The sequence below is a fragment of the Polypterus senegalus genome, chromosome 5 (genome assembly GCF_016835505.1).
Source record: "Polypterus senegalus isolate Bchr_013 chromosome 5, ASM1683550v1, whole genome shotgun sequence".
In the NCBI taxonomy this organism is placed as follows: domain Eukaryota; kingdom Metazoa; phylum Chordata; class Cladistia; order Polypteriformes; family Polypteridae; genus Polypterus; species Polypterus senegalus.
The window spans coordinates 203,711,451-203,723,777 of NC_053158.1; the positions used below are offsets into that span (position 1 = coordinate 203,711,451).

The 12,327-nt window shown below is 43.4% G+C and overlaps 1 protein-coding gene across 1 annotated transcript in view; it reads left to right on the plus strand.

Moving 5' to 3' along the window:
• LOC120529941 (dynein heavy chain 5, axonemal-like) overlaps positions 1-12,327 on the plus strand; it is a 370,325-nt gene that overhangs the window by 191,502 nt on the left and 166,496 nt on the right. The window contains exons 45-46 of the mRNA XM_039754150.1: positions 9,811-9,978; positions 10,691-10,897. Coding sequence (XP_039610084.1) covers positions 9,811-9,978; positions 10,691-10,897 — 375 coding nt within the window. The remainder of the gene's footprint in view (positions 1-9,810; positions 9,979-10,690; positions 10,898-12,327) is intronic.

A 12,327-nucleotide genomic window follows, 5' to 3' on the forward strand; every position in this document is an offset into this window, starting at 1 on the left:
CTCCAGAAGACCCCCGTGACCGCATAGTTAGGATATAGCAGGTTGGATGATGGATGGACTTCTAAACCCCACTTTACTAATCCACCCTCACCCTTACAACCTAACCCTAACCTAAACCTGCTATATATTACCTTTGATTCCTGTCTATCTAATCATTTTCCTCTGATGATGACACCTGTCAGGTTGTCGAAAGCTTAGGAATAAAAAACTATTTTAAGATACGGGAGTCATTGTCTCCCTTTGTGGATCTCTTGCCGCAAATATGCAAACCGTATCACAGTCGCTCGCTTCCATATCTACTCTCTATATATAAAAATCTAAGCCTAAAAGTGCAACGATTATTATGTGATGTTTTAATGTCACGTTTTTTTTGTCACGCTTTAAATCGGCTAATTTTAAAACCTACATATATATGTTTGGTATCATTCTCTTCAGAATGTATTGAGCTTGAATGTGATGTTGTCAGATTTTCAGATTCTTATTCCGTTTTAAATTATAAACTAAAAATATCAAGAACTCACGTCCAGCGAGATGAAACTTTGTGCCTGGAGATTTAACAACGCTTGGGGCCAGAAACAAAAGACAAAGAGTAGGACAGCTGCTGTACAGGCTTTTTAAATGTTCAAAGCGCCGTGCGAGATGAGGATCACCAGCAGCTGATCGAGCAAAGAGGAGGTAAAAAAAACAACTGTATTTGTTTCCCATCACCGTTTAAGAGGGGGTTTCTGTGGAGCGACTGCATCTCCTTGGAGTGCGTTCAGCCCACCTCTTCACAACGCGAGCGGCAGAGACGCGAAGCGGCTGGCGTTTAGCGCAGGCCAGAGGGGTTGGTGAGCGAAGCGCGCAGGGAGTGAACCCCCTAGTATGTATATACACAGTATATATATGTATAGTAACAAAAGGCACTATATTGGTGCCTGACCTGACACAGACTCACATCGGAGGCACGTATACAAGCCAAATAAACTTTTATTTTTTTTCCCCCCGTCTTCCCCGTTTCCTACAGGCGCACAGCACAGTCCCAAAGCAGACCACAATAAAACACACACAGTATTTGCACCACCACTCTTCCCGGCAAGCATAGTCCTCCTCCGCATGACTCAGGCTCTCGGAGTGGTGGCTGCTGGCCCCTTTTATAGTCCGCCAGGTGCTTGATTGCCGAATTCCAGCTGCACTTCTGGGTGTGGTGAAAACGCTGCCCACAAGGGTTTAGGAGTTCCAGCTGCAGCACCCCCTGGCGGTGCCTGCAAGACCCAACATGGCTGCACCAAACTCCAATTCCCCTGGTGCCCTGCAGGAAAGCGAGGCACTGCTTCAACCCAGGGGGGCTGCCATCTAGCATCCAGGGGGAGGTATTGCACAGTCCATGGCTGCTCCCCCTGAACATATACTGAAGGGACGTCCTGGCCAGCCATCCGCCACATTATATATTATACAGGCAGACACCAATGGTTGAACACCCAACCCACGTTTATTCATTATACTACTATTTACAGTGCACACACAACCCACTTTCACCCCCAAAGTCCAGGCCTCTCACTCAGTGCCTCTTCAGGTCCGCCTCCACTCCTCTCCTCCTGAGATCCGCCTTTCTCCTCTCCCGACTCCAGCCATCGAATAGAGGGAGGCGGCCCCTTTTAAACCCACCCGGACGTGCTCCAGGTGCCTCCCAGTGATCTTCTGCAAGCCATGCACCCGGAAGCACTCCGGGTGTCCCTGGTCTTCTTCCTCCCAGCACTTCTGGGTGTTGCGGAAGTGCTGAAGGCCAGGGCTCCTCAGGCGTTAGGGCGCCCCCTGGTGGTGGCCACGGGCCCCTATATGGTTGAGCTTCCAAGCTCAGTTCTCATGGTTCCCAAAGCCACCAGGGCGGTCGCCGCCACGTGGTCTGGGTGAGGCATAAGCCCTCCTCCGGTCCCCCTGGGCGTCCTGGCTGGGTACCAACCCCAGCCACCTGTGACAATACATATATGAAAAACTATTTGCCCCTTCCTGATTTTTTTATTCTTTTGCATATTTGTCACACAAAATGTTTCTGATCATCAAACACATTTAACCATTAGTCAAATATAACACAAGTAAACACAAAATGCAGTTTGTAAATGATGGTTTTTATTATTTAGGGAGAAAAAAAATCCAAACCTAATTGGCCCTGTGTGAAAAAGTAATTGCCCCCTTGTTCAAAAATAACCTAACTGTGGTGTATCACACCTGAGTTCAATTTCTGTAGCCTGATTACTGCCACACCTTTTCAATCAAGAAATCCCTTAAATAGGAGCTGCCTGACACAGAGAAGTAGACCAAAAGCACCTCAAAAGCTAGACATCATCCCAAGATCCAAAGAAATTCAGGAACAAATGAGAACAGAAGTAATTGAGATCTATCAGTCTGGTAAAGGTTATAAAGCCATTTCTAAAGCTTTGGGACTCCAGCGAACCACAGTGAGAGCCATTATCTACAAACGGCAAAAACATGGAACAGTGGTGAACCTTCCCAGGAGTGGCCAGCCGACCGACCAAAATTACCCCAAGAGCGCAGAGACGACTCATCCGAGAGGTCACAAAAGACCCCAGGACAACGTCTAAAGAACTGCAGGCCTCACTTGCCTCAATTAATGTCAGTGTTCACGACTCCACCATAAGAAAGAGACTGGGCAAAAACAGCCTGCATGGCAGATTTCGAAGACGCAAACCACTGTTAAGCAAAAGAACATTAGGGCTCGTCTCAATTTTGCTAAGAAACATCTCAATGATTGCCAAGACTTTTGGGAAAATACCTTGTGGACTGATGAGACAAAAGTTGAACTTTTTGGAAGGCAAATGTCCCGTTACATCTGGCGTAAAAGGAACACAGCATTTCAGAAAAAGAACATCATACCAACAGTAAAATATGGTGGTGGTAGTGTGATGGTCTGGGGTTGTTTTGCTGCTTCAGGACCTGGAAGGCTTGCTGTGATAGATGGAACCATGAATTCTACTGTCTACCAAAAAATCCTGAAGGAGAATGTCCGGCCATCTGTTCGTCAAGTCAAGCTGAAGCGATCTTGGGTGCTGCAACAGGACAATGACCCAAAACACAACAGCAAATCCACCTCTGAATGGCTGAAGAAAAACAAAATGAAGACTTTGGAGTGGCCTAGTCAAAGTCCTGACCTGAATCCAATTGAGATGCTATGGCACGACCTTAAAAAGGCGGTTCCTGCTAGAAAACCCTCAAATAAAGCTGAATTACAACAATTCTGCAAAGATGAGTGGGCCAAAATTCCTCCAGAGCGCTGTAAGAGACTCATTGCAAGTTATCGCAAACGCTTGATTGCAGTTATTGCTGCTAAGGGTGGCCCAACCAGTTATTAGGTTCAGGGGCAATTACTTTTCACACAGGGCCATGTAGGTTTGGATTTTTTTTTCTCCGTAAATAATAAAAACCATCATTTAAAAACGGCATTTTGTGTTTACTTGTGTTATATTTGACTAATGGTTAAATGTGTTTGATGATCAGAAACATTTTGTGTGACAAACATGCAAAAGGATAAGAAATCAGGAAGGGGGCAAATAGTTTTTCATACCACTGTATGAAAAAGTAAGTAGACCCCGTTTTTTTTCCTCTGCCTGATGTTGTGTGATTTACATACCATAAGAAAACTGAGAAAAGAAAAAGACAAAACAGGGCAGCGATTGTGACTGAACTTGCTGTGTACCTGTAAAGGCCTTTTGCATGGGCTCCAGCTCAGTCAAGTAACACGTTATTGGCCGTCAGAAGAAAGAGCTGGCGAGACTTTGGGAATGTTAAAATGTTCTGGAAAAATCCTCTCACACAAGTCCACTTTGTGCCATCCATAGTCATGTAATCTGACGTCCACAGGCGATGGGATCAGCAACCGCTGTCGTCCATTTTGACGTTCCCTTTGCTCAAAAGTCGTGTAACGTCACACCAGCTTTATTTAGCGTTATCTGACGTTCAGGTTTTGGCCTAAGCTCATTAAGGATTTCATCTCCTGGTCCATCCAATGCGTCTAGCAAGACTGGAAGACGTGTCCATTAACTACCCTTCCCTCCCACTTGCTTCATCCATTTAACAAATAAATCGCCTTCTGTAAAGATCATTTCAATGGAGTTCATATGAGAGGTATTCCCCAGGGTGACACAATAATGCTCAGGTGGTCACCCACCAGCCTGTACTTCATTCCTTTCAGACGTGGCCACCAATGTGACAGAATTTAGTTTCAAAGTCAAAGAAGAAATAAACAGGATAAAAGCATTAAATGCAAGAGTGGCACATTACATGCTCGGTCTGACATAAACCTGCTTAAGCGGCACTCAGATTCCCTCATGCATTTGCCTCCATTACTTGGATTGCTGGGGTCCGTCCAATCAGTGCTAAATCAGACATAGCGGCAATAACTGAAAAGCCAGCACTGCATCTTGTCTGCCCGAGTCCTGCTAGAGTTAGCAGTTGAAGGCACAGACATTAAAACCCTTGGATTATCCGGCATGGCTGCTCCCTTCTTCTTCTAATCGAGAACTGTGAGTTGGTTCATATGGCTTGTTAGCGTTTTAAGCCAGCGATGACATTCCTTTAGTAGAAACCCTTCTGTCTAAACTCTGAACCTGGGGTCTCTTAGGCTCAGGGTCCAAGCAGGAATGGGCAGGGTAGAGGGCAGCAGCTATCCTGGCTCATCTTCATTGAGGCAATCAAACCCACAAAACTTGAATCTCAGATGGAAGATTCCAAAGATGGCATTAAGTCTCAAACCATGGATGTGCAGAGCGGCAGCAGCATGAACCCCTGTGCCACAAGCTTGGTAGTGTGGCACTGCTGTGCCAGGCTGGTGTTCATTTTCTTTTCTTTTGTGACAAGTTTTAATGCCATTTCTGTTAGATTTCTTTATCATAATACATATGATTTATATTTTAAAAAATCCTGGAATGAGACAAGACTTTTTTCAGAGAGATAATTTCAAGTCCCGCGAGACGACAGTTTGTGTCAAGAGATTTAACCAGGCCCACTGTCCACTCACCTCTCATTTGAGTGAATGCTGTCGTCAGGCACAGTTCCTGAATTGTTTGATTTTTACTTTTAAACTGTGAAGCAGAGAGGTGCAAATTAAGGAAAAAAATGTGTATGGCGGGCACTGTCTAGGCGGTGTGTTTTGTTGGCTTTGTGTTCTTGTTACTCTTCTGAGGTGACATTTACACTTTTATTTTCATGTACTCACTTGGCAGGTGCTTTTTTTTTTTCAGCTCTCAGACTCAGCTTCTACTCAGCCTGAGGACTCCTGGCCTTGGCCAAGGAGATGGTACTTCTGAACAGTGCAAGTGGAGCGCCTCCTGGTGGTGTCTGCCAAGCACTCACTGCACTGTGTGGCACCACCACACCTCAAACTTCAACTCATAGGAAGCATAGCAGTATTTATATTAGATTACGTTACATTACATCGCATTATATTATATTATTTTATTATATTACTAGCAAAATACCCGCGCTTCGCAGCGGAGAAGTAGTGTGTTAAAGAAGCAATGAAAAAGAAAAGGAAACATTTTGAAAATAACGTAACATGATTGTCAATGTAATTGTTTTGTCACTGTTGTGAGTGATGAGTGTTGCTGTCATATATATATATATATATATATATATATATTTACACACACACACAAACATATATATATATACATATCTATACATATACACATATATATACATACACACATACATACATACACACACATATATACACACAAATACATATATATACATATATATATATACATACACACACACATATATAAACATATATATACATATATACACACACAGCTATTTCGTATCAGTGCAATACGCTGCTTGTTAAAACGGATGACACCCGCTCTTACGTGCAAGTCTGCGTGGATATTATGAACTATCGTATTTGTTCAAGTTCTATTTAAATTTTAAATAGAAGGAATTTTTATTTAGTCGACAGAAATATCTTTGGTAGGAATGGTAAAAACAGACAGGAATATTATTCCTGAATAAATCAACTCCAACCTTAAACAACTTATAATATTTTGCTCTCCATAAAAATATATTCTGTCTAAATTATACAAGTTAGAAATAAAGTAAACATTAAAAGAACAAACATTCAAATTTCTTTACTCTTATGTAATTTTATATTTTATAAAAAATAAACTTAGATTTTAAATATCCCAAAAGATTTTGCTCTCCATAAAAATATATCCTGTCAAAATTATACTAATTCAAATATGAACATGCTGCATAACAAAACCTGGAAATATAAATAAAATGTGTTCCTTTCAGCAATAACAAATCAAATCATTCAGTTGTCTTTGCTCAGATGTCATTTTAGAGCTGGACGCCTGGCATCTTTTTTTGGCCACAAGTTCGTTTCTGTTTGCTGTGAAGTTCTGTGTTGTGGAGATTCTCAGGATGGATTGCAGGTGCTCATCAGTGAGGCGACTCCTGTGTGCTGTTTTGTTAGTCTTTATCACTGAAAAGAGCTTCTCACACAGATACTGTATGTGCTACCAAACATGCACAAGGTTCGAGCCGCATGTAGACGGACTTTTTTTGTTCTTTAAAGTCACCAAAGCGCCGTGCAAACTCAGTGCGCAATAACTCTAGCTTCGCAATAACTTGCAAACGCGGTTAGTGTTCGGCAAGGCAGCTGAAGCGCTGCATTATGGGATCTGTAGTTTATTGTGTTACCAGCGCTTCATATACCCGGGCTTTAATAACAATAATACAGTATATAAAATGATCTCGCGGGCCTGATATAATTACACGCCGGGCCGGATGTGGCCCGCAGCCCTTGAGTTTGACACATATGGACTAAATAGAACTTGAAAAGATATATTTTTCAAATGTGATCGCGCAATTCAGATAGAGTTGACGTGCACTACAGCCTGCATGCCTCAATAGTCATCCTCCCTCGCTCTTACTTTTTTACCGTTCATCTAATGAATACACTGAGTATGGCTTTACCAAAACAATCATTGATGGCGAATAAAGTATCCATTATTCGAGTATGTAGATCGGGTTATATATATATATATATATATACATATATATATATATATATATATATACCCGCGTATTGCAGCGGAGAAGTAGTGTGTTAAAAAAGGTAGAAAAAGAAAAGGGAACATTTTAAAAATAACCTAACATGACTGTCAATATACAGTGTTTGTTTTGTGAGTGTTGCGGTCATCAAGGATTTGATTATCATTATTTCTTTCAATCAGGTTCGTATTTGTAGGATGTGTTGTGTTCAAGTTACATTCTGTGTTTGTCAATCGTTGTAAAGATGACAGGTTTCATTCATCGATTCGTTTCTTACTGCATCAATAAACAGCTCGTCTTCTTCTTTATCTGAGACCTGACACACTGCATGCACGGGTTTTTTACACTGTCTTCCTTTAGCGGGACATTGACTTTTCCACCGTGTGCTTTGTTTCCGCAGTAGTTGGATTTATGAATATGCTTGTATGTATGAGACGCTTCATATTTTTTGCTGCCTTTTCAATTGTGTAATTCGGTTTTGTTCAGCTCTTTGGAACTGTTGCTTTTATCTGTGCACTGCGTCAGTTCACGTGAGCCACTCGGTGTACATGCATCGAAGGTTCCCAGCTGTGCTGGTGCCATCTCCTGCTATGTCCATGGCTGTATTTAATGTTACCTTAGTCCTGGCACTTAAAACTTTCTCTTGCAGTTTCGCTGAGTTTGTGTCAAACACCACCCTGACCATCTCATCTTCCTCTCCATAAGCACAGTCCTTCACCCGTGAATATTTAGTGGCAGTTTGCTATTGGATTGCCGCTGACGGACGGCCTTATATGGGCAGGCACTAAATTACAAACGCCAGCGGCAGCCTGTCTATGAACTTAATTTAAAGTGTAGGTTTACATCGTGCTTTGTTTCAAGTAGCAGAACTCATGAATATGGTAGTATATGCCACTCGCTCGCTTCTTATTGTTTCGCTGCCTTCTCAATTATATATTGCATGTTTTCTTGAGCGCTTTTTTGAGGTCTTCCTGGTTTTCTATGTACTGCGTGATTACGTGGGAGGCGTGATGATGTCACACGAAACTCCGCCCCACGGCGTTGAAGCTCATCTCCATTACAGTAAATGGAGAAAAACTGCTTCCAGTTATGACCATTACGCGTAGAATTTCGATATAAAACCTGCCCAACTTTTGTAAGGAAGCTGTAAGGAATCAACCTGCCAAATTTCAGCCTTCCACCCACACGGGAAGTTGGAGAATTAGTGATGAGTCAGTGAGTGAGGGCTTTGCCTTTTATTAGTATAGATATTATATTATATTATATTATATTATATAATGGTGGCATGGTGGCACAGTGGTAGTGCTGCTACCTCACAGTACGGAGACCTGGGTTCGCATCCCAGGTTCTCCCTGCGTGGAGTTTGCATGTTCTCCCCGTGTCTGTGGGTTTCCTCCCACAGTCCAAAGACATGCAGGTTAGGTGCATTGGCGATTCTAAATTGGCCCTGGTGTGTGTGCTTGGTGTGTGTGTGCCCTACCCAGCGTTTGTTCCTGCCTTGCACCCTGTGTTGGCTGGGATTGGCTCCAGCAGACCCCCGTGACCCTGTGTTAGGTTATAGCGGATTGGATAATGGATGGATGAATATATTATATTATATTGATATTTTATGTTTATAATTTAACAACATCACATTAAAGTTCAATAAATTCTGAAAAGAATTATACCAAATATTTATATATGTAGGTTTTAAAAAAGCCCGATTTAAAGCGTGACAATAAACGGGACATAAAAACATGACATAAAATCGTTGTACTTTTAGGCTTAGGATTTTAAATATATAGAGTAGATATTATATTATCCATCCATTTTCTAACCCGCTGAATCCGAACACAGGGTCACAGGGGTCTGCTGGAGCCAATCCCAGCCAACACAGGGCACAAGGCAGGGACCAATCCTGGGTAGGGTGCCAACCCACCGCAGGACACACACAAATACACCCACACATCAGGGCCAATTTAGAATCGCCAATCCACCTAACCTGCATGTCTTTGGACCGTGGGAGGAAACCCACGCAGACACGGGGAGAACATGCAAACTCCACGCAGGGAGGAACTGGGAAGCGAACCTGGGTCTCCTAACTGCGAGACAGCAGCGCTACCCACTGTGCCACCGTGCCGCCCTTATATTATATTATATTATATTATATTATATTATATTATATTATATTATATTATATTATATTATATTATATTATATTATATTATATTATATTATATTATATTATATTAGTCAGTTAGTCAGTCATTATCCAACCCACTATATTCTAATTACAGGGTCACGGGGGTCAGCTGGAGCCAATCCCAGCCAACACAGGGCGCAAGGCAGGAAACAAACCCCAGGCAGGGTGCCAGCCCACCACAGGGCACACAAACACACACACTAGGGACAATTTAGGATCGCCAATGCACCTAACCTGCATGTCTTTGGACTGTGGGAGGAAACCCACGCTGACACGGGGAGAACATGCAAACTCCACGCAGGGAGGACCTGGGAAGCAAACCCAGGTCTCCGTACTGTGAGGCAGCATCGCTATCACTGCACCACCTTGCTGCCATATTATATTATATTATATTATATTATATTATATTATATTATATTATATTATATTATATTATATTTAAAACCCTCATTGCCCAAGCCAAACCAGAAAGCACGATGATGACAGTCAAATTTTTCGTTATACTTGTATATGTATACATATTTTATTTTATTATTAATATACATATACATATATATATATTTTTTTTTTTGCAGGTTCCAGAGTACATCTATCCCAAAGATTCTATTCCAGAGTACGCCTCCATCCTGGTGCCCAACGTTGACAATGTCCGCACTGACTTCCTAATGCACACGATAATGAAGCAGGGTAAAGCCGTACTGCTTATTGGTGAGCAGGGCACTGCAAAGACCGTGATGATTAAGGTACGTATCTCATATGTGGCCTCTGTCCTGCGGGTCACCATATTTGTCTTTATTTTAAGAGGATTAGAATTTAGGTTTAGTTCGGAGGTTCCTTCTTGTTTCTGCAGGTACGGATGCAGCAAAGCAGGACATTTCCACCACCGTGACTGATAGCTGGTGTCAAGTTCTTCTGGTCAAATGCCATCTTTGGTTTTCACCAAATATGTCATCTGGTACCGTGGCCTGACAACGTCTGTCTCGAGCACATTGTTTCAGAAGTCCTGGTCTCTGCCTTGGTGCCCATGGTCTTGTCCTGGTGTTCTTCCTTCCCATATAGATCTCATTTGTGCAGCCTCCTTCTCGTGGCAGACTCACGCCATTACGTCAGCAAGCCCAACATGTTTTAAAATGGCAAACAGGAGAAGAGATGATGGCAGGAAGTGTGGTGTAGCTGTTAAGGCCTTGGACTTCAAGCCATGTGGTTGTGGGTTCAAATCCCACCACTGACACTTGTGTGACCCTGAGTATGTCACTTCACCTGCCGGTGCTCATATCAGAAAACCAAAAGTTCTTGTCTCCTTTAGGTGGTTAAGTACAATCCTCTAGGAGTCCGTGTTTGGTCCATCATCTAACTTAGTGTCAGAATGGCCTTCAAAAATGGATTTTCTGGCCCTTTTTCTTGTTTTTTTTCTCATTTATTTTCTTTTTTCTTTTTCTTTCTCGTTACCTCTAGGGCTACATGAGTAAATATGATCCTGAAGTCCACTTGACTAAAAGCCTTAACTTCTCTTCTGCCACCTTACCCAACATGTTCCAGAGAAGCATCGAGAGTTACATCGACAAAAGAATGGGAACAACTTACGGTCCTCCCGCCGGGAAGAAAATGACCGTGTTTGTGGATGACATCAACATGCCGGTGATCAACGAATGGGGAGATCAGGTGAGGCCCATTAGTGTTTTAGTGTTGGGGATTTTTCAAACCCTTGCGATTGTAGAATTACGTGGTGCGCTATGGATTCACGTACTTGAGGACTTGAATGGTAATTGAGGGGAGGCGAATGTAAGACGGAAGCCAGGAAGCTCTTCTTTACTCAAAGAGTTGTGGGACTCTGGGCCAAACTACCGAGACATGGAGTTGAAGCAGAAACCTCAAAAACCCTTAAGAAGAATCAGGATGAGATGGTAGAAGAATGGAGCGGGAGATTGACAGACGGATCGGGGCGCCATTTGCAGTAATGCGGGCTCTGCAACGGTCCGTCGTGGTGAAGAGAGAGCTAAACCAAAAGGCAAGGCTGTCGATTTACCAGTCGATCTACGTTCCCTCACCTATGGCCACGATCTTTGGGTAGTGACTGAAAGAGCAAGATCGCGGATACTAGCGGCCAAAATGAGTTTTCTCCGCAGGGTGGCTGGACTTTTCCTTAGGGATAGGGTGAGGAGGTCAGTTATCTGGGAGGGACTCGGAGTAGAGTCCCTGCTCGTCCGCATCGAGAGGAGTCAGTTGAGGTGGTTTGGGCATCTGGTCAGGATGCCCCCTGGACTCCTCCCTAGGGGGGGTGTTCTGGGCTGGTCCCACTGGAGAAGGCCATGGGGCAGACCCAGGACACGCTGGAGGGATTATATCTCCCGACTGGCCTGGGAGCGCCTCGGGGTCCCACTGGAGGAGGTGGCCGGGGAGTGGGAGGTCTGGGCTTCCCTACTGTGGCTGCTGCCCCCGCGACCCGACTTCTGATAGGTGGTGGACAATAGATGGATGGATGAAGGATGAGATGGTTGGACAGCTTAGCTATCGGCTAAATAAACGAGCGACAAATGGACTGAACGGTCTCCTCTCATTTATAAAATGTCCTATGTTCTTATTGCAAAACATCAACAACATGACAATATAGAAGGAGTATAAGTCATGAGATCTTTTAATCTCGCTATCCCAACACTAGTATTCTGTATGCAGCCTCCATATTATTTTTTTATCTCTATTGGTACGACTTTAACTGTATTGTCTTTGATTAGACCCTCCTGTAAATAACACCAATTATCCCAGTTAAACTAGCATCTGGTGGCCACTGTGAGCCTTTTACATGCCATTATCCCACTTTTTCATATAATTAATAACACCATTACCATAGTTTACTAACATTGTGGCGTATGATCAGCCTCTACGTTGGAGTGGTGTGGAGAGGAGCGTATCCAGAGTGTTACCTCCCCCAGTGCACTAGCTGGCAGGTGGTGCCACGGACTCTCAGGGTTCCATGGGAGTTGGAGTTTTTGTGCGGCCCTGTTGGGTTCCATGGGCGCCACCACGGGGTGCTGCAGCTGCTGCTGAGCCCCTAATTTCAACCTTTCCAGCCCACCTGGAAATGCTATCATGTA